At 33.7% G+C, this 23,673-nt stretch overlaps 1 protein-coding gene across 1 annotated transcript in view; it reads right to left on the bottom strand.

The window, feature by feature from the left end:
• The window catches only part of Nf1 (neurofibromin 1), a 70,740-nt gene that overhangs the window by 22,100 nt on the left and 24,967 nt on the right, over positions 1-23,673 (bottom strand). Inside the window, exons 12-42 of the mRNA XM_085956406.1 lie at positions 22,654-22,847; positions 21,643-21,826; positions 20,382-20,568; positions 19,415-19,514; positions 18,307-18,448; positions 17,978-18,140; positions 17,092-17,164; positions 16,561-16,732; positions 16,295-16,437; positions 15,952-16,060; positions 14,825-14,931; positions 14,101-14,217; positions 12,850-13,034; positions 12,037-12,151; positions 11,185-11,371; positions 10,352-10,533; positions 9,959-10,094; positions 9,694-9,784; positions 7,362-7,536; positions 6,634-6,748; positions 5,408-5,532; positions 4,519-4,710; positions 4,264-4,386; positions 3,564-3,702; positions 2,457-2,621; positions 2,270-2,371; positions 1,954-2,091; positions 1,658-1,838; positions 959-1,065; positions 673-749; positions 3-196 (exon numbers count right to left, since the gene is read on the bottom strand). Coding sequence (XP_085812532.1) covers positions 3-196; positions 673-749; positions 959-1,065; positions 1,658-1,838; positions 1,954-2,091; positions 2,270-2,371; positions 2,457-2,621; positions 3,564-3,702; positions 4,264-4,386; positions 4,519-4,710; positions 5,408-5,532; positions 6,634-6,748; positions 7,362-7,536; positions 9,694-9,784; positions 9,959-10,094; positions 10,352-10,533; positions 11,185-11,371; positions 12,037-12,151; positions 12,850-13,034; positions 14,101-14,217; positions 14,825-14,931; positions 15,952-16,060; positions 16,295-16,437; positions 16,561-16,732; positions 17,092-17,164; positions 17,978-18,140; positions 18,307-18,448; positions 19,415-19,514; positions 20,382-20,568; positions 21,643-21,826; positions 22,654-22,847 — 4,420 coding nt within the window. The remainder of the gene's footprint in view (positions 1-2; positions 197-672; positions 750-958; positions 1,066-1,657; positions 1,839-1,953; positions 2,092-2,269; positions 2,372-2,456; positions 2,622-3,563; positions 3,703-4,263; positions 4,387-4,518; positions 4,711-5,407; positions 5,533-6,633; positions 6,749-7,361; positions 7,537-9,693; positions 9,785-9,958; positions 10,095-10,351; positions 10,534-11,184; positions 11,372-12,036; positions 12,152-12,849; positions 13,035-14,100; positions 14,218-14,824; positions 14,932-15,951; positions 16,061-16,294; positions 16,438-16,560; positions 16,733-17,091; positions 17,165-17,977; positions 18,141-18,306; positions 18,449-19,414; positions 19,515-20,381; positions 20,569-21,642; positions 21,827-22,653; positions 22,848-23,673) is intronic.

Below are 23,673 nucleotides of genomic sequence, written 5' to 3'. Positions count from 1 at the left end.
ACCTGAGCTAACACTCCTCTGTATAAAGTTATCAAGGACCATATCGATTAATTCCGGAACTTGGCCGATAGATCCCCAGATTTTGGCTTGGATGCTGGGGTACATTTCCACTTCTTCGATTGTCAGAATTATCAACTTTTCCAAGATCTGCGCAACTTGTTTCTGACGTTTTGATTCATCGGATGGCTTGCAGAATCTATAGAATAGAAAACGAAGTAGATTAACCCTCTTGCAAATACGAGGTCATAAACATTCATTTAATGAATGATATATCAATATATTTTGAGGTTTCGACAACAGTTCAACACTATTACGGTTAGAACAAAGACTTTTTAGATGTGAAAATTGCAACACAAAAATATATATATACACACGTTTTTTAAATAATATTTTTATGTATTAAGTATGTGAATATGAGATATTTAAGTGTCCCGACAACCTTTATCGAGACAACATGTTAAAAAACTGAAAATGTCCTGTACGATACAATAACTAAAATAAAATACATAATGTAAATACACGACGAAAACAGTAATAGGTCACTCTCCCTAACTAGACAAGTTACTGATACTTTTATAACGATAACAAATCCTACATATACTTTATATTGAAATTAAACTATAAAGAATATATAGAATTATTTGTTGAAAGTTGTGTTTAAAACCTACATACCTTACAAGATTGGCCAACCAAGGAGTCATATATTCCAGACATAAATGCTTTAGCTCTATAGTGGACCCACGGAAACCCTAGAAACAATAAAAGTACATTAATTTATATAGTTTTACAGAAAGTTCACAATTCGCTGACGATGCCGAAAGATCAACAGTGGCTGGTTATCAAATAGGTCAGTCACAGAACTCAAAATAATGGGACCACCCGTTTCTCCAACCCACAGTTGTAAATAATGTGACCATATTATTGATAAACGCTGTGGCAATATTTGATTTAAAATTACCTGTATACACTCCTCTAAGAATTCAAGTGTCAGATGAGGCTCGTTAGTGGCCAATTTTTCACTCACGGACTTGATAAAGATTGTATTGTTGGACGGGATGCACAAGCCTGAAATTGAAGCATAACAATAAATTTTAAGAGCCATTATAACTGGGTTGTAGGATGATTCCCCTGACAATTAAATTAAATTTCTATGATACAACAAATAATGGATACAAATAAAAAATAATACCAACACCTAATATGCGCATTTTGGAGATATAAGGAGGGAAACAAATAATTTACATTTAAAATATTGAAATTTTTTATGTTCCGCTTCATATTGGGCCAAGCAAGACGAATGCACACGGTCACCAATGTGTCACCATTATGTGACCCATGGCTGGAAAATGTAGGCCATACTTCGACACACATTCTGTGTTTCAATTGAACACGCATCAAAGGATGCCAACATTCCACGAAGGATAAAAAGGGAGAATAATTTAGTAAGTTATTAATCAAATATGCTTTTAAAATATTCTTTGTATCCATTAATTGTAGCGTCAAGGAAAATTGTATTTAGTAAGAGTTTTTATTTTTATATGGGGGGTTAATGTTGAGGGGGGGGGGGGGTTATTGACAGGGGACAATCATTCAGTTGCCATTATAAATCCAAGTTACTATTATGTTTGAAGTGAGTACAAAAAAAATCTTAACAAACCGGAAGTCTCTAGAAGTTGTCCCTCAATTTTCAGATCAAAGGTAGCAGTCAAGGCGCAGAGCTGATTGTAAGCAGCCGTTCTTAAGCTGGGATCTGCCGAACCCAAATTCAACAAAGCCATGTTGAGGAGAGTGCCAGGAACGTCTTTCGGCCGGATTTTTTGGTGCACTGTCACCGAATCCTTCAGACAAAAACATTAAAGGTTAGTCTAGACTAACTTTAACATGATTTACTGTATGTCTCCTAATATTTTCTTTTGTGAACTATAATATATCTCATAGATAAATAATTATTACCGGTTGACTAAGTTCCCATCTGTTCCTTATGTGAATGACAGACTGAACGATACTGTCGCAATCATTATGGATGAAACTCAGTGGCCCGCTTTCATTGGCTATCGTCAGAGTGAACTGATTGTCATCCACCAGACAAACCTGCAAAATACACATTCATCATAAGCTTGAAACTGCTGTTTGATAACTTTTTGAGTATTTTTGTGTTGTTCCTTCTCTTTGCTTCAGGCTCGTTGCAGTGACATTCTTTTGAGAATGGTACTTGCAATGAGACTAAAACGTCGAGGTACTCATTATAGACAGAATATGAAATACTTACTTCTTCGATTTCCGAAGCATAATAAACATCATTGAGTAGGACAGAGTGCGATAGAACTTTCGTTTTTTCCGATGACGTTATTTGAATTGCAGTAGGACCAACCTATAATGTCACAAATTATGTTTTTAATAATTGGCTTAAAAAATGATTCTGTAAATATTTAAAATATATTTTTTTTTGTTGTTACCTTTATGGCTACTTTGGTATCTTTGTGCGATAATTTAAGTGCATTATTGAACACTTTCAAGTCTTCATCCAGAGACAAAGTCGCTCCGGGTAATTTCTGCTGATCTGACTCTATGATGTCAGTTAATTTCTCTTTGTTGTCTATGAATACAAGTTTCCTGTTGCCCTACAAATATAATAAATCATTATGAATAGTAAAATAAACAATAGTATCACCAGTGTGTCATGCTGCTTATGAATAATTGGACTGTATTATACAACAAGGAATCAACCCTCAAAATGTTAAAATATGAGTTAGTGCTATAATGTGGTTCCCATAAGTCTATTTGTTAAGAAAAAAATGCAATGCGTGTAAGTGAATGTTGCTCCCATCTATCCATCATTCATCTATGGACTTTTTCAATTTTGCAACAAAGAACCAATCAACATATTTTTTTATTAAAAAAATGCATTAATTTCCTCAGATAAAGCTAAAGTTAAGTACTCAATATAAATAAATAATAACTTTCAATGTTTTAAAACTCCCAAAATATTTGTTCATGAATACCACATTTTTTAACAACATATAAAACTTAAAGGCATTTATGAACTAAAAATGTTATCTGTTAAAGTGTTTCGGTTTGTACGAAATTACTACTTGGACATACTACAAGCCATCTTGCAATCACATTTTAGATCATACACCGATACCTGTTTCTAGAGTTTATTGTATTCGAGTTTGTAATTTTCAGGATTCATTTGGACACATTCTGTACACGGGCCAGGCACATTGTGTCTGGCTGCGGAGATAATTAAATAGCTTGTTACCATTTAAAATAAACTGTGCAGCTTTATAAGTATTGTTATTTTTAAAACTTAATAATGTATGCTGTTCAGCCACTTTCCATGTTTTTACTTCACAATAATCTGAATTATCTTAATGCCTCTCTCGTGGTAAGGCAAAGGGGTAGGGTAAGTATCATAAAACAGTGTAAAGTGTTTATAATAATTCATATATGTACACTATTGACTGTTCAATAGATATAAATAAATCCTTTTATAAGTAACAAGTGAAATCAATTGATCATACTGATTTTTTTAAACCGTCCATCGATATTCAATCTGTTACCTTGATGGGTGCCAGCATCCTGTCGTGAAATTTAGTATACTCCCGTACCCAACTGTTGCAGTTGTATATATAACACGCGTGGATGTTTTCATACGCGACTTCTGGAAGTACATAGAACCATTTCTGCAGGAATTCAGTTCTGAAAAAAAATTAAATTCTTCCATGTTGGATTTATCATAGCTAAAGATTGTGATACTTTCAGTTTAGTCTAGAGTGACAGTTAGAGAAGATAACATTTTCTTGTAAGGTGCACTAAGGAGATACCATTTCTTAGCGTACATAAGAAACAGGCGACGATAATATTATTGTACATGAGGCAATTTTTTCCAAATACCGATATGTCCACAATTCAATAGAATACATGACGTTTTTGTATTTCAAACATAAATGATTGTTTTAAACACTAAATCCTTTTTCATAATACATATTGTAATTTTCAATTAGAACAATATGCCCCTTTTAATTATCAGATTAACCCATAATTCAATAAATGTAAGAAACATAAAATTACACATTATGGACATTTCCTTGTATTGTTTTAATCTATAAATTATAACATTTTAATCATTTTTGAAACATTTTTTTGAAAAAGTTTTTTTTTAGTGGTGAGTTTAGTACTGAGGTGTTTTAAAATTATGTATATTTAAAATAGTATTTTTCGATAACATGTAATGAATTCAAAAGTGATTGAGTCAGTTACCTGAACCGATTGTCTGAGCAAGTATGCGTGAAGTCAATAATGAGCTCGAACGGCGAATGACAGAAGGGTTTCAACGTGAGAATCACATGGTAAATCAGTAAATCTCCATTGGTTTCTCCGATCCTGAAATAATTATGAAGAAAATCAATGTAAATTTTTGCCAATTGGCGAATATTAAAAACATCTTTTAGGGAGACTACGATTTTATATAACATTATGTGGTTGTGGAAAGGCCATAAGATTGGGTATGCTTACTTGTATCTTCTGGCGATGTAATAGAAGACCGGGTACCCTTGCTTGGAAGTGCCGGCTTGGTAGAAGATATTCAGACTCTTGATGCTCTTAAATTCCTCCTTCTCGTGCATGTTGTGCTTCACCATTATCTCCTCAAAGTTCGTGGAAGACATGTCTATCGAGGACCAACGAGCGTACGACGAGAAAAGTAGACTACAAACGAAAATTTGCATAAGTATAATGAGCGGGAAATAAATGCAAGCACACCTATAAGCAACTGCCAGAGTTGAATATATTGGGTTGAAGAAGCAGACTTTCGATATACAAAACGATAATAAGATTTAGTAACTTTTAGTAGTGGAGATGGTGCCTGACCCAGAACGATGTAGAGAATTTTTTTTTTTTTTTTGACCATGTCCGATCCTGATAGGATCATATGGGCCTCCACAGAGAGGAGGTTTGTATTGACAGATTTTTTGTTTTTTACGAGAAATGGATGTCAGCCACTTGCTCAACCTATTAGGTCCATACCCTGACACACACAAATTGAAAAACAATATGTGTACTTGCCAGACCCAGGATTCGAACCTGGGACCCACGGCTTTATAGTCCAACGCTTATGCCGCGCGGCCACCGTGGGCGTTAGCAGTTAGTTAGTTATTAGCAGTCTTTAAAACAAAAATACCAAATAGAATTTTAGGACTCATAGAACTGATAATAGGTCTTACGAAATAAGGATAAACCATGAGCTGGACAACCTAGTTGAACAGCAAACCATGTAAGATAAACGATGGATTATTTTATGGACACTGCAGTGAAATACGGTTTGTTCTTGAAGATCGGTACGCTAACCTACATTCTGTACATTTTTTTTGTCTAATGTTTGAATAAAATCATAAAAAAAACTCACTGTGAATCGACAGGTTTGTGTTCAGGAGGTCCCAAATAGGCAAGGAGTGTTGCCATTTTATCAAACGGTCTTCTCCCAACAGCTTTATGGTCTCTGCTTGATGATAAATAGTCTCCAATGCGTTCCTAGAAAAGGAATCTTGGTTACAACTCCAGAATGTGATAATATTATTATTGGGAAAAAATTGTTGTTAGTTTTTTGAGATTTTATCATTATAACACTCGAAGACGATTCAAAACATTTTTAGTACAGTTGACTATATATAGAAAAAGATAATTTGATTTGTTTATAGTGGAACAACTTAACCTTGAAATTGCGCAGATTGCGATTTTTTCTACTGCGGACAAATTACATAGGATAAATTTAATTATTGTTACCGTTATTATATCTGACTGCTCTTACATAAAGCCTATTGCATCATTGTCTCTTGGTCGGCATCGCTCTAACTATGTTATATTTCTGTCAAAACTATCGAACTTCACGCTTATGTTATATGTTTATAGTTAGTTATGGGTAAATAGCTCTACAGTGACACCATGGTTATGGCAAAAGCGATTCGCAGTTGCATTAGTAATGAATGCGAGCATTGAAACATGCATTGTAGTAAACAATACTAATACATATGTGAATTGCTAATCGCTCCCTTTTCCCTTATTTAATTACCCCTAAGCTTTCTTTAGTTTAATATTTTGCTTATATAAGAATGTTTTATTTGTGACTTAATATTGAAGATTTCATTTACTTGTTCCCCTTTTTGTTGGTTCAAGAAGCTAGTACGGTTTCGAGGGCTTAGTGTCAAACAACACTATCTACAAAAGTGCAACTTTACAGGAGAGCCAAAAATCGTTATTTTATATTCTTGTAACTTTACAAGGGAAATGTTTATTTAAAACCTAATGTTAATATTTTATAATTTATTGTGTATTGTACATTTATCTTGCTTATGATGATGTTAAAATTTATATGTAACTTATGTAATTAGCGTTAAACTTTACTGACGATTTAATAAGAAATTAGAAAAGATTGGTATAACGTTGTTTGACTATCATGTAGCCGTAAATGTAAAATAACGTTATCTCATAAACAAAAAAAAACACTTTTTTGTAGATAACGTTGTCTGACTTTAAGCACTTGGTTTGTGACAATGAATCAGACAAAGTAGAGCTACCGATAGCTGTGTACATATATTAATCAGTTTTACCGTAAAACATGAGAATTAGTTATACCTGATGACTCCACAGCAGTCTATGCAGAGCCAGAACATTTGCATCGCTTATGAATGACATGGAATGTGAGGTCTGGTCCACCGTCTCGCAATCTGACGCCACTTGAATGAAGAATCTACAATAGAATAAATGTAACTTTAAAATCAAGCGACAAAAAACCAATAATCTTACTGTAGGACGTAACGCCTTTGTTTTTTACACTTGTGATATGACATATAGGTAAATCAGTTTTTTTTATCAATCATTTTATTGGTCACAGAAAAATTGATTTGGAATTTGGTTATGGAGTTATTCGATAATTTTTTTTAGATATGAATATATTGTAAAATTCCTGATTATCCGACCTTTGATTATTCAACAGTTTGGATTATCCGACAGATGTAAAAAAAATAATTTGTATTGCCGATTTTTAGAACACATTTCGTAGCCAAAAGTGAAAACAGTTTAAAGTCTACAGTCACAATATTTAATTCACAGTAGATGTGTGGACAAAAAATAAGCATCAATAATTATAATAAATCTATTTTATATTGTTCTACAGGACTTGATAACTTGTTTCCAGAAGTTATCCCATCTTTTTGTAAATCACGTTTAGGCCGAATAAACGGCACAATATGGTAATATCAATTATCTTTTATTACATCAGCTGTCATTATCTAAATTTAATTAATAATTAAATTCAAAAACTATACAGTATTATGCATTGTTCACCATCATGCTTTATTTACCTTCTGCCGATCTCAAAGTGTGCCCTGAGAAAGTCATTAAATGGCAACATGTGCTGCTCTTTCGAAAACTCCACGTGGTTGGCGATATTTTGTAAGATCTTCGACATTAGCATCAGACCGCGTTTCACTGACGCAGGGACCTGCTTGGACACTATGCCCATCTCCTGAGGGGAAACTGTTAACGAAAAATACAAAATATGTAAAACTGAGATGAAAGCAAATATTATAGCATACCTAATATAAGTTATTATTTATGAGTTCCTAATAACATCATAGTAGTTATTTTATTTGATTGTAGATGGAGGTATTATAGTAATCACTGTAGACGGCTTAGATGTTGATACGAGGGTGGGTCAATAATTCCTTAGAAAAAAGCATTAAAACAGTTTTTATTTTTGTATTTTTTTTTTATTTCTCAACATAATCTCCTTGGAGCTCAATACACTTGGTTAGACGTTTCTCAATTTTTTTTAAACCGTCAGAAAAATAAGTTTTCGGAAGGTCCTCAAAATAAGCATTTCTCCGATCGATGACTTCTTCATTTGAAAAAAAACGTTGTCCACTTAGCCATTTTTTTAAGTTTGGGAAAAGGAAAAAGTCACTGGGGGCTAAATCTGGCGAATACGGTGGGTGGTCGACCAATTCGAACTTCAATTCTTCAATTTTAGCCATTGATCGTAAGCATGTGTGAACACGGGCATTGTCCTGATGAAAGAGGATTTTTTTCCTGTTTAAATGAGGCCGTTTTTCTTCAATTTTGTTTTTTAGCTGGTCCAATAAAAATGCATAATAATCCCCTGTTATTGTTTTTCCTTTTTCCAAATAGTCAACGAAAATAATTCCACGTGCATCCCAAAATACAGTAGCCATAACCTTACCAGCTGATTTTACGGTTTTCGCCTTCTTTGGACATGGTTCGCCTTTCGTAATCCACTGCTTTGACTGTTCTTTCGTCTCGGGGTATAGTGGTGTATCCATGTTTCATCTACAGTCACAAAGCGACGAAAAAATTCATCCGGATTGCGTTGCATGAGCGACAACAGGGCTTTAGAGGCCACCACCCTATTGCGTTTATTGTCGACTGTAAGCAAACGCGGCACCCATCTTGCAGAAATTTTTTTCATGCCCAATTTGTCATGTAAAATAGAAATGACGCTACCTTTTGAGATCCCTGTAACCTCAATTATCTCACTCAACTTTAATCTTCAGTCACTTAACACCATATCGTGGATTTTATTGATCATTTCTGGTGTAGTCACCTCTACAGGACGTCCTGAGCGTGGTTCATCCTTTGTTGATGTACGACCACGTTTAAATTCATTTAACCAGTTATAAATAGTTGCAAGTGAAGGAGCAGATATGCCGCAAACTAAATCCAACTCATTTTTTATTTCCTTTGCTGTTAACCCTTTTATATTAAAATGTTTAATAACAGTTTTTCTCCATTTTCCATTTTTCCATTTTCCACAAGCAAATTTTTTTTTAAATGTACGAGAAACACACAACAACCCGACCAATCCGATTGAAACTTCGCAGCATACTGAATCGGTAGTGCCGCTGCATGAAAACAAACCGCTTACAGTACTAGTCGCGCCACCTGTCGGCTTTTCTAAGGACTTATTGACCCACCCTCGTATTTACGTTAATTAAATTTAAAATTTCATGTTGATTTGAAGAGAAGTTTATTTAGTTCAAGTTTAGAAAAACACTTCATACAATATTACTATACTATTACGGGTAACAGTAGCGAAAGTTAGAGATAAGTTATGGAGATTCGACATAAATAGTGCACATTAAACTTTGTCAGCCATACTTATTTGTTTCCATTGAATAAAGAACACAAATTCCAGATGATAGTTTTAGTATTAGTTTTTAAAATTCAATTAAACCCTGTCTAAAACAAGTCATAATAGTTATTAGATAAAAAATATTCTATTACATCTATAAAATATCTACAATGATGGATAATTTAATGATATTCAAGTATTATAAAATTTATTTTGTTATTTAGTTTATAATTAATAGAGCGTTTATAGACTTTAAATTCACGTTGATTGTGAAATTTCGCTTGTCGAGACTGTGTTCAAAATGCATCCCCCACAATCAATGCTTGTTTACCTTTAGTAAGTTGCTGAAAGGGAATTTTGAATTTTTAATTTGTGGACCGATGTTGTGGCAAATCAACAAGGACCTTTGCTATTAATATGTCACCGTTTGTTAGTTTCATGGAAACAGTAGTATGAATTCATTTCAGCAACAGAAGGATGGTGATTTTTGTATTACAGTGCCACCAGCAAGTGAACCGAAGAGTTAATTGTTTGGTGATATTTACCTATAGCAGGATTGATGAATCTCAAGAATAAAACTGTCCCCACTGCTCCGATACTGGTCTGCGGGAATTGTGCAAACCTTTTGCTCAGAACCTTTAAATAATAGAATAAAAAATATAAGTAAACAATAAATTAATCTTTACAACCAATACTTTCAAAATTTCCTCAGATATTTTACAGTAAAAAATAAAATTCTAATTTGACTACACATGGAATCCATGCTTCCAAGTTTAGTGGACGTTGAGATGTTAAGTGATATGTAATTACCTGATACAAGCAATGGCACATGCTCCTCAATTGCGGCGGAAATTTATCAGCCGAGCTAACAATCGCATCAAACACTCGCTGCGTCAACGCAATCAGATTCTTTCGGTTGATTTCTATATCGTCAGAGGGATCCAATCTGAAAATAATATTCCAATATTGTTAAATATTTAAAAATGCACAAAATATATCCAAAGCATGAAATCATTTAACAAATATTACTTTCCATTTTTTTCTATTGATAACTCTTTTTGTTTATTTACCTATGACATCTATTCTGATATTTTGTATTTTGTGTATATATAATATAATATGCCATTTTCATTCATAACTAAAGACTATATATGTATAAAATGACTACTTGACTTATAGAATAATTAATCAATAGATTCACACCTCGCCGGGTCAACTTCGAAGCTGGTCCTCTGCCCGTCTTCATTAGCATGTTCAAGTAACGGGCTAACTAGAGGTTCCAACAGACTCTGAAGATATGATGCTCCGTAAATCTTGAAGCAGAACGCCATTATCTTGGATCCTAAAGAGTTGCCACGGAACAGGGTCTGCATACAATCCGATACCTGGTGTACAAAAAAGACATGTTTAAGCTTTGTATGTCATGTTCCAGAAATAATGCAATTAGATTCACATCTACTGTATTATATTTTCTACTTTATTACCAACATAAAAATGCATCAGTAAGGGATTTAAACTGATGTATCAACATGATTAGGAATTAATTTGACAAAGCTAGGTTCTGTCTGTATTACATAGAAGTTTCTTAAAATCCCTATAGGTGGCCGTACGGTTGAAAATAGTCCAAAACTAGGAATATGACTCCCGTCTTATTTACCTGACTCTCGAATACACAAAAACTGTAGTAACTTGTGCTAGAAATATAAATTAAGATGTAAATTAATCCCACCATTATTTTCGGGGACACAGAGAATCAGGTATTACTACATAATCCACCTATTTTCTGCATTTTAAATACGTTTTTATACTCGTATATTCAATATTCTCAAGTTTAAATCATGTGTAATGACTCTCAGCCTATAAACATACCACATTAGAGTGAGGTTCGATAGTTTTGACAGAAATTAGATATAGCCGGATAGGCGCAGAGCGAGAGAAAGCGACGTAAATATCAACCGTAAAAATAATATTAGTCGCATCTACACAAAATGTCTCACATAGGCACACAGAAGTGGTAAAGAGGAATTAAGTCTCACTTCAACTTCTCTATAAAACATGTTCCAAAGTAGAGGAGACAGCAGATGTTTAGCATCGAACAAAGTGACGAAAACTCTCGCCAGTTCATCCATTTGCGAGGTGGTGACCACGTTAGCCAACGCCATTGCTATCGGTAGCTCCCCTTTATCTGATATCATTGTCACAAGCTGCACTAGTTGCTCGAACCTATAAGAAAGGATATAAATAAATCAAGTCACAGACCAAACAATCCTTTAATGAGAAACAAATGCTGAAAAAGGGAAGCTTGTTTGTGACCAGAACAGATTAATAATAAATAGAAATGTAAATCCATCGCCATGGACCAAGGTTTTGAAGCAAGATACTTTATGATGGTACGTCCATAAAACCCAAGTATATCAAAGCGTGCCCCGACTGCCTGCAATATTGAATGCACATTACATATACGTGACAAATTTTAATGCATATTATTATCATACAGACATAACTATTGAAAATAACATATTCTTTAACACGTGTTTAAGCTTATTCCATATTTTTCCACACTCGACATCCGTAGCCGATACTACACCCAGTAGGGTAAGCCACAGTTCCCATTAATTTTGTGTACTGTGTAAAATCATTTATAATGCACTCGAGTAAGTAATCATAATGAACATGAAAAATGGCAGTCATTACATGAGTAAGAATATCAGAATCGCAACTGAGCGAAGTTAATATTTGTGGAGTTTAACAAATTCACCATGCTTCATGTGTTTGCTAAATAATTTTTAATATCATAACAGAAATAATGTACATAATATAAGGCTTCTTTTATTTATAGTGGAAATTATTTGATTGACACAATATATTCTTAATGTAATAAATATTACCTATCAGCCAGAACAGTTTCCGCGAGGGTATCGAATTCTGTTCCCTGCTGAAGTATTTTCGTGAGGACTTCCATAAACGCGGCTCGAGTCTGCAGATCTCTGTTGTATCCCAGGTCTGAAATATAAACCAATAATGTCATTTACATTTTTGACACTGATTAGGCACTTTAATCAAATTGATTAAGCCTTAGATTCAAGTTCATGTGTTGTTGTTTTACAATTAAAATGTGTACATGATTTCAAGACACAAAAGTCTGCTATGTAAAGATGTTGAAAAAACCTTTCTTCTATAAAGATGTAGCCTAAATGTATGATACTGAAGCCAAAAAAGACCTCTGGTTTATTCTTCCGGTCATTTGTAGAGAACTTCACACTTCCACTATAACATTCCATGATAATTTCAGATTCACCGAATTAATTAGTTACATAAGTGATTATATGTACGTACAGATATTGCTAAAATAAGCCTTGAATACTTAAATTCACCGGATTAGATATTGTATAATTAAATTCGACTTCAATTCATTGTAAACAAAGCAACAGTCTATAAACCAGAATTCAAGCAGCCATTTTGTTTTTAGTGCTGACAATAGAAGAATAAAATAATGAACATGTCACCAATACAAGCACACTTACAATCGTTTGATTCAAAAATCGAACTGCCTTCAAAATTCCTAATACAGAATGCATATAAGACTCTTCTATCTAGTATTTAAAACTTTATATTCAAAAGGAGTTAACAACTTACTATGTATAAATTCAAATGCAATTTATGATTAGTTAAAATTGATGTAGGTTGATGTAGGTACTGACCAATACTATGCATCAGTCCCGAGTCAATGTTCGCACTCAGCAGATTAGACATGGCCTGGATGGTGGCATTCCTCAGGGTGTTTAGTTTGCCCGCTCTTTGTCTCGGATAAGAAGAGTTCTCCTCGATTGCGTTACATTCCGCTTCATTGCAATCGTTCAAGAGGTTCATGAACAATGTGAAATACCTATGAAAGAAAAAGTTATCAGTATCAGAATATGGAAATTACACATTATGAACAACATAATCCACACATTCCCAATCTTTTTCGAGGCGTGACCTCGTATTATAGACACCAAGTGAAACTCGCAACCCCGATAAATTGTAACAATCCTTTTTATAATACGGTAAAGAAAACACATTTTTCAGTATAAAATAATTCAATATAATTTTAAAAACTATTATTAGAAAAATTTAAATTCAAACCGTAAAATCTTAAAATAACATTACCTTAAATAAATGTTCTGTGATAGTGTTAAACGCCATCCATAGACTTATTAGAATCGTGTGCCATAGGTACTAAACTTATGATTTCTGTTTATGAAAATATATTTATAAGTGTATGGTATAAATGGATACGATCAGATGCTTATAAAATACTTTGTGAAAATATATTTCCATAAACGGAAATCATAAGTTTAGAATGGCACAGGGTTATAAACCGCATACGGTTTCAGTCTATGAATGGCCTCTTAATTTGAATTCTAACGTATGTGTATTGGATGTGGAATACCAACTTTAAAAATAAACCGATGCAGTTGGAAACATGTAAAATTAGTATCTCCCTCAATTATCAGCGGTTAATACTGAAAATAAAATATGTCGTAATTATGGATAAGAGAAATACTTTGTCAATTTTGTTGGTTGGAACTTCTCATACTACAGGTGCGATTTGGTTCAAAATCAATTTTTTTTTATGTTTACTGTTTCAGCTAGCGACCCCGCTTGGGGTCGCGACCCATACGTTAGAAACCCGTGCCATAATCTAATAATTATACTGCTCGATTAAATTGTTGAAATTAACAATGTATAGCGTAGATTGTAACTTAAGAGTAGATAATGCTGTTTTTTTTAAATCTTGTTTCCTCTGCTCATCCTAACCATAGAATAGGGGTTGAATGAATGGGTAACCAACCCATCAATAACTAAATACTGTAAATTTTTTCAGCGCAAATGGTATGTTTATAAGAAAGTAAGGGAAAAAAATGAAGTGGAGTTAGCATTTCAATAAAATTCGAATATTATAAACATACTTTAGAAACAGTTGACTCTTGGCTTCCATCAGATCGCCACGGTCAGATTCTTCTGGCTGCAAAGGAAGGCCTCGTAAGAGAGAGGCCACTGCTTCCATACAAGCTTGATCCAATTCCCTGTTGAAATTTATAGAAAGAAAACGACATTATAATGACGATTAACATTTTACCTTCATTTCTGTACTCAAGGACATAAGGATTCTTTTCTTATGATAATGATAATCAAAAGAAATCTCGGGACAAATTTTCTTCTGGGTATGCTATCAATGCAATCCCTGTCCATTTGAAGAAGGATTGTTCTTTTAAAGCTTTTCTTTTTACTTCTTCGTGGGTTCATTTACCTATAATGGCGAATATTAATTTTCATGTTCCTACTAACATCACCTGTAACTCTGAGGTCTTATGCTACGCCATCGCATGTGATGTTTCATGATGCTGTGTATCATGCGATCAATGTATTTGATGGCACCATACAGATTGATATAAATTTTGTGTGTTAAGTGTATAGTTATTTTTATAAATTTAGTTTCCTATTACATACATAAGAACTTGCATTCTCCGTGTTATTTTGTTTTATATTTGTTGTCATCGGTAATTAAGTATTTTTTTATTTCATGTTTATTACGTATTATGGCGTATTGCATAATAACTGTAATAACACTGTTTTTCTATATAAATTAATAAAAATATCATTGTTGTGTGTCGTGACTATATATGTATTCACCTAGTAATGGCAGTGACATCTCCGCAAACGGGCGGTGCAATTTGATGACTAGTGCCCAGCACCCAGTCTGTGAGATATTCCACCAGCTTATTCCGGAATTTCATTTCCTAAAATCAAGACATATGATGTGATCGTTCTTACTTTCATGGCAGAAATACAGATAGATAAATAATCCAAGAAAATACTCATAATTCATACTTAAACATGTATATAAGATATCATTGTAAAACCACAGCTGACAATATTATTCGAAGAATACGAAATTGGTAATACAATCGATGGTAACATGGTCTGGAAAGCAACATGAAAGCTGGCAAGAAACAGAAGTCGTGTAGTTGTGGGCGAAACTAAATAAAAAAAAATAAACGAAAATATCAGATACATAATACAGTAAAACCTCAATTATAAGAACACGGATAATTCGAATTTCGGCGTAATTCGAAATTTTCGTGAAAACATTATTTTCATATAAAACTCTACCTTTAATTCGAATTTCGTAATTCAAAATGATGTCATAGTCCTGGCAAAAAAATATTCAATAAATCGTAATAAAGTATACTATTTCATGAGCCAGTCATTGAAAATTGTGACAGACTTTTCTTAAAACATCATAAATTACTTATTTTATGAAGGTAATAAAAATAATCCAGACATTTTATGACCCATTAACACACACAGCGATATGTCATCGGAGGCACAAGTGCACTCCGCTCAAAGGAAAAACAATAACTCACATGTTTTAGGGCTGTAGGTATTTAATTGTTGATTGTTTATTGGATTTTCACATAGTTTTACTAGAGAACCAATGCCAATCAATTGTGTTTATATACAAATATATTTCATATTTTTTTATAATTCTAGCTCAACACATGGTATTTGCACAGATTTTAATTTGAAAGAATTGTATCGGATATTTGGTAGGCACATCTACGATCGTAAACGAAATTAATGAAAATAAAAAATTTCAAAATTTTAATATTTTTCCACATAGGATTTTATTTCATAATTTGAAATTTTTTACTTTATTACTGTATTAGTTATCCTGTATTATTCTTTGAGAAAAATGAATATACCAAGAGCTGTAAAAATAATTGATTGTAATAACACAAATTGATAAAATCTGTTACCTGTCTGAAAGCCAAGTCGTCTCTTCGTCGCATCATGGCTTCCACAACCTGGCAAAGCTTTGTTTTGATGTGCACCGACAGAACTGTCATGTCCAAGTGACGGACGTATCTAAAAAAACAAATGGCATTAGGTACAGAACATATTAATTATTTTTGAAACATGTCTAATTTTTAGATAATTGGTTGGCGAAATGTCACTTCGTGATTTATCAGATTTTTACAAAATTACTCCAGTTACAAACGTCATTATACCTATACATAGTATAATAGTAATATAAAAATACTTTTGGAAATCATCAGTAATCAATTTTAATAAGAGATGTAGAAGATTTGCATAGGATACCTGACAATAGCCAACATCATGCCTTCAATGGAAGTGACGCTGAGATGTTCTGCCGGTTGTTCATTCTTATTGTTATCTAAAATATTTTTCATGATGAAGATTGTGTGCTCCACAAATTGTGTATTTAACTCTGTCAGCATCACCTGAAAAGGAGACGAAAGAAAATCAAGCTATTGACATGAATATTTTTCCTTCAATTTAATAAATAAACATCCGACTGATTGAGGATAGTTGGAACTCCTTAATGTACTTTAAGTGACATTTACCTGCTGCTGTGGATCGAAGAATTTCTCGATGATGGAACGGATCTGATCAAAGAGAATTGGATATAGGGCTGAAGACATCTCGTGTCCGATCAACTCCTTGACGTGTTTCTGAATTTGAGGGCCGAACTTTTCATTCACGCAGACAAGCAATCGGAGAAGTTGACCAACAAATCTGAAAAGAAGAAAATCGGCATTTCAATCCATAACATCACACATTTTCTTTTCCTTTTAAGAGCCCTGAAAAATCATATATATGTAGTATTTAAAGAGAACGATTCACAAAGTTTCAAATGATTGTAGTGTTTATGATAATCTTCTTTGATGGCATTTGACATTATAGTAGAGTTCATAGAGCCTACAACTTCTATCCGGGCTGATACTCTTCCCACTTGTAACGATTATTAATTCAAGGTTTTCCTAGGATTTATCTCTATTTTATTTTCTGTATGCTGTCAAGGTTTTTCATTTGACACTCCAGTATGGAAGAATCAAAGTAGATTTAAAATTGTGTAATATTGTATGTTAACTTACTGTGTGACAGGGCAGTACTGGACATCTTGGGAGCTATTCGCCAGAACGCTACACTTCCTCGTGTCCAGAAGACCTATTCAAACAAATATAAAAGCCATTCAAAGATACATCATACATATATCGATACACTAATTGAATAATCATAATCATTAATGGCTCCAGAACACTGGCTTCTTCGAGCCATGATCCTCTGTTACCAATACCGAACATCTACTTCATGATACCATTAGGCCAATCCCGTCTCGTACAACCAATTTGGATATTATCCAAAATCTATGTGTATTAAATGATATTGCCCCCTCCCCATGGATTTAAAGTAAAACAAAAACAAGCTAATGAAGAATAAACTTCTCCGAAAGAAGCCTTAAAAAGCCAAATGCAATAAATTAATAAATAGTACACAAACACAAAATTAATATGAAGAACTGAAATATTTCATGCAAAACAAAATGGTGTTTGTGAAATAATTTTGTTTCATTTTTGATAAAACAACATTGGTATCAAGAATTCTTGTTCATTCAGCTAGAGCAACTTGAAATGTTGTCATTGGGGTCCAACCGATTTCTGTACACTGTTTTCAAGTTCATATGGCTATAAATCATTATCCACAAAAATGAATTGTTGCAAAGGGCCGCAGAATCTTTGTTGTTTCTACACGCGCAATTTTAACTTTAATGGGTGTATTCCTTTGATCCTTCTTGCCCCCAACATTATCATGCTTACCCCCGCTCTTCGACACCTGCTCTAGCATATTGGAATTTTACATGTAATTTTCTTGCTTAGTCCGTATATATACTGCCCACTATGGTCCAATTAAGATATTCATGATTCAATGTTGTATACAACATTAGTGAAGATATTTTGTCAGTTATAAAGACATACTAACCGCCATGAAGAGAGGTGACACTGGATAGAGTCAAACAGCTGAGCGTAGAAGCATGTCCCTGCGTAAGCGGACGACCGCTACCGCTGCTTGGTTTCCTCTGCAGGCAGACTCCACCGAGAGCGCACAGGAATGACGTCATATTAGCCCACTCATTGATTTGATCCTGGAATTGATAATTTTAGTGACAATTAAGTTACGAATTATGTAAATATACGTCAAACATACGATTGCATGCATTATGTTATGCATTTTATTGTGATATATGCGAGAATTAAATGGATATTTAAAATATGTATTATATTTCTCAAAGAAATATTCATAATTCTAACCTCCAAATCATGTTCACTGCTTTGATGTGACGCTCTCCTCTTGCCAGTAGTTCTTGGTAGTTGTTCCAGAGGACACTCCTCACCGCCTTTTCCTCCAGCCTGACCTTTCGGATACGATTGCAATAGTTTGCACATTGAATCCCTGAAGGGTAAAGAAATAATTGCATATTAGTGGTGCAGGAACGTTATAAAGGATATACAGTAGAGTTCCGATTATCCAACATTCCGGATTTCCCGCCCATATTCAAAATGAAAACATAATGTTTATTTGATTCTACTTAGTAACTAGTTTCCGGCATGTTATAAAATTAGTTTAGCACTTGTGTGTTTAAAGATTAAACAAATTTTCAAAGAAACAGTTTAAAGATTAAACACATTTAAAGATTGTTTTAAGTTAAAGAAAACAACATGTTTTGCTTACATGCTGATCTAAATTAACATGTAAGCAAACCATGTATCATAAAACATAAATATGTATTGTTACAGCCCTGAATGGTCCCCATTTGTGTATGTCTCCTCTGAGGGTCTAAAGAAGCCTGAACCATTTTCAAGACAATGCATAGTAACGGTTGATTACGAAAAAAAAAAAGCGTCGCAACATTGTTTGTCCGAATGTCAAAAAAAATGCAACGCCGCATTTTGTATCCGCTGAAAGCGGATCGATTTTCCCGCGCAGCAGACGCCCAAACAATAAACAGTGTCGAACTCATTCCGCAAAATTATAACAAATTTATTCAAAAATGTAGTAGTAATAAGTATAAAAACTTAATAAACCCCGCAGTTTTCAAAAGCCATCATTCCGAGGTGTTATTATTGTTCACTCTCAAGTCCCAATGACAGACGAAACACCAGCATACTGAGCGAGAAGAGGAATGCATCTTCTCGCTCTCTGACTTGATGGGAGATAACAGTATGGTGAATACTAAGTGATAAACTCATTTTATAAATTATTATCAAATTGACGCTGAATCTCTTGAGAACATTGTTTCTGGCAGTTCTAGATAATCCATCATTCTCGGTTAACCGGCACTTCCGCAATCCTGTTTATGTCACATAATCGGTACAACACTAATATATGTCTACTTAATATTAATATAATGTCACCCACCAATTTCTGAAGGTCTCCTCCCAAGCTGGTTGAACGCCATTGACGCAGTGCTCAATTTTCCTGAGCAAAGCCATTATTCTCTTCTGCAAGGCGGCTCGACCTGGAAATATAGTTCATGAATGTGCTTACATAACCCTTTACACGCAGGTTATTCTGAATATGAAAAGAACATCACTAATCATTCATTGTTACAGTTACTACAAAAGACAGATAGCATTATTGCACATTGGTTTTGAATTTGTTTTGAAAAAAAATATATAAATTAGCATTCAACGCATATGGGCCTCCACCAATTGATGATTATAGGGAGTAAAACAGTTTTTATTAAAACGGAGAATGGTTGTTACCCTTATCCTCTAGAGAAAATTGAATTGAAAAAAACAATATATGAAGTTTGAAGACCTACGGCTTTAGAGATGGAAACTCTACCACTACACTGTCATGGGTGTCAAACAAAAGATGAATTAAAACTCTTCAGTTTTAATTATTCTTTCTCATATAAAGGATAATGTTAAATAGAAAACTTACCATGGACATTCTCATAGAAGCTCATTCGAGAAAGGTCCGGGCTGGCTGTTTTTAAATGTTTATTGGTTAGAATAATTATAAATTCAATGACACATTTCATTTTCATTTGATAGTAAACAGTTTTCAATGATCGACACCTTGTTAATTCAAACATTCGAATTTTATCAGTTTTAATTTTGTTTCAATTTCGTCATAAGGTGATGGTGGGATGAGGTCACTAGTTTGATTCGTTATCTGTTATTTCGTGAGTCCAAAAATCGACTAAGTAACACATAAGCCCACTTATTAATATTAGTATGACTATGCATAGGGCCTTAACAATATTGAATGGATGTCAGGTTGAAGCAACCTATTGAAAATCTTCCATATAACTTGAATAACAAATTGTTTACCAAAATAAACAAATTGTATGGGTAGTGAAGGTACAAATTGTATTTACCGGTAGTGAGAACAGTGCTAGCCTGGGCGATCTCTTGGTAAAGATGATAATTGGGAAGTAGGCAAGTGACGGTGACTTCATCGGTGCCGCATCGTATATCAGCTTCCCGACAGAGCAACGCGAAACAGGACATGGCTACCAGCACAGCGTCCATGTCGATAGACCATAGGTACATGAAGAATACTACCTGTGATGAAAAAATAATATCGAATCATCATCACAAATAATAATAATGGAGGTTAATAAAAAAATAGTTTTATTAAGTATATAGAACAGGGAAGGCGAACCTATGGCACGCGAATGTTTCATTTTGAAGAGAAAAGAAATATTACTATATTATTATATATTTAAAAATGTTTTTTTTTATAAAAAAGTTTTACAAATTTTTCTTCGGTTTTTCATACTATGTTTCGTTCATCCCAATCGATGAGGAAACGGAAACGCCGAAAATCATGCATAAAATAATGACAAATCGCATTGTGTAAAAAATTGCAGGCAAATCATTTTAAAGAATTACATTAGGTTTAATGTTAATATACGATTGCATAGGTCGGTCCTTAGGATCGGGGAATTAAAAATAAAAATATTCATTCAACAAACCTTATGAAATTAATTATCGGCAGTCACTCAAATATAATAACTGCTTGTTATTTTACCTCAAACTATTAATAACTCAATTGTAATTTTGAAACCTTTTTAATAGAACTCTTAAAAACTATTATTTTAGAAAACTAACAAAAAAAAATTTCGCCATAAAAAAACTACTTGGCACATCAGTCGAAAAATATTATTGGGGAAATTTTGGCACGCGTATGTAAAAAGGTTCGCCATCCCTGATATAGAATATTTAATTACATTACATAATTACATAGGCACATGATGATATCTAGTTAAGTGTTTGTCATTGTGACAGTGATATCAATACATACTTGTACAGTGGATAAAAACCTTTTTAAATAATTGAATTAAACTGATGTAAATTACAAAACTCATTCAATCTGTTCAGAATGCTCTTTTATTTGACACATTGAAGTATTTAAAATAATTTATGAACAATTGCTAGAAATGAAATGGCCGATTCACATGTTATATATTTTTTTAATGTATCAGTCAAAATTTACTGATTTTTATCAAACATTATATCAAACAGGTATTACGCGTATAGTCCGTAATTTTGCGTGGTTGATAGTGATATGAAAGCGAAGATCGAAAATCATATTCATAAGCAACTTGACTTATGATAAACAAATTATAAACGCACCTCTAATTTGATATGCGCCTGTTTACAAATGGCAATCTGGCTGCCGACATTGGCGTAATCCTTATGCCTCAAGAGGAAGGCATTCCTGCATTTCAGGATCTCACGGAGCCATCGCAGAATGTCTGTATAGTTCATTATCTGGTGCTGTATGAGCTTCTGACTAATGCTGAACAGGACCTGGGAGCTGTAAACAATATTTCACTATCATATTATCATGCATAACATTATTATGTTGTATCAATGGGTTCAGACTAGACATGGAGGGCTTCACATGAAATTCTTATATTACAACACTTTGCCCTTAATTCTGCAAATGCTGTCTGAAGTGGAACAACTCCGCAACCGACATGCTTTGGCAGAATACAAGATGGTGGTCTGTTTTGACGTTTTGTTATACTGTACATGTGATGTATTATTATTTGTGATTGTCAATCTAAATACAGTAAAACCTTGCTTTTCCAGACTAAATGGGAAATACACTGGTCCGGATAGCAAAAAATCTGCATAATCGAGAGGAAGAAAAAGTGTATCTAGGATGAATAATTCAAAACAACATGTTTTAACACAATGAAACCATTTAATCTGCTATTTTTATCTGTTAAAATTATTAGTTGTGTACAATCCGGATATTTTCGAAGATCTCTATAAATGAAGTCCGGGTAATTGACATTCTTCTGTATTCTAAGTAATGAATTGTTCATTTGCAATGTATGTTTATTCCACTACAAGGACGCAATGGGTTTGATAACAACTATTCCTTGTAAAAAAAGTTTGTTAATATTATTACCTCTACCTGGTGGAGGCCCATAAGCTCCGCTCAAGAGCAAATATAGTAATTTACGAAATGTGAAATGACTTAATAATAAATGGCTAATTAAATCACATTAGCGTGAATAAACATTTTGTCAGCTCCACTTCAGATATTGAATACTTAAACGCCATGTTTTCTTCGACACTTTGTGTTAAATGGTATTTGAAACTATTGACAATGCTAAATGTAAATAAAATAACCTGATGTCCCAGAAAGTGTTGACGGGCGATTCAGGATTCCACATGTGTATCCGATGCGGACGATGCAGAGCGAGCAGTGCCTCCATAGCCTCAAGGGCCACCTCCCCCATGGCTCCCTGATGCACCAGAGACACCAAGCCATTCATCAGTTCAAGTGTCGAGCTTTGGACTTCGTGGCCCGCTTTGCCTTGATTCTGTGAATAGAAAGTACAGTATGGGTGAATTGGTAAGGAGATGGGAAGACGTCAAGAAGGCGACCGGAGTGAACTATGAAATATTTATGTGAGATAGAAGTTAGATCTGTATGAATTTTTGTATTTCTAGCTTAACCTTCAACTGCCCGTAACGCAGTGTTGCCATCTTTTTATATACTGATTATAGTAAAAAGGCGTAAAAAATATAGTATTTCGGAAAAATATATAGTACAGAAACATTTTTCGTCTTGAATCCTTTAAAATTATAGTATTTTGGTATATTTGGCGTAAAATTATAGTATTTTACATTTTTCGCGGAATCAAAATTATAGTATTGTACTATAATTATAGTACGGTTGGCATCACTGCCGTAACGTAACATCGTGAGAATAAGGGAATTTCCCAATAGGCCAAATCAGGGTTACCGCAAAGTTCCCCTGTACACTGGGATTCCTTGTACTGTAGGTATGATTCAATAGTGACACGATCGGCGAGTAGTTGGCGCCGCATTATCAATTAGTAAAGTCGGAATGCTAATTTTCTTATTCAGATTTGCGTTATAATTGAACTGTTTTCAATGTTTTTATATTGAAATTTAATTTCTGTTGAGTGACAGAGTGTTTTTATTTATATTTCACATAGAATTTGCGTACAAAAAAGTGTTATATTTACGAGTTTTGTTTTAAATTGTACCTACTGAAGTTGAATGAAAAGAAAGATTTTCTATGTTATATAGAATTTAGAAGATAGAAAGTTAGATAGAATAGAAGATTCTATTTTAAATAGAAATTGATGAAAGACTAAGTGTTGTGACTATTTTTTATTT

This window comes from Rhyacophila brunnea, unplaced genomic scaffold, assembly GCF_057557595.1.
Source record: "Rhyacophila brunnea isolate RB1 unplaced genomic scaffold, BYU_Rbru_1.0 scaffold_6, whole genome shotgun sequence".
In the NCBI taxonomy this organism is placed as follows: domain Eukaryota; kingdom Metazoa; phylum Arthropoda; class Insecta; order Trichoptera; family Rhyacophilidae; genus Rhyacophila; species Rhyacophila brunnea.
The sequence above is the reverse complement of the archived record's forward strand: the minus strand, read 5'-3'. Positions and strand labels throughout refer to the sequence as shown.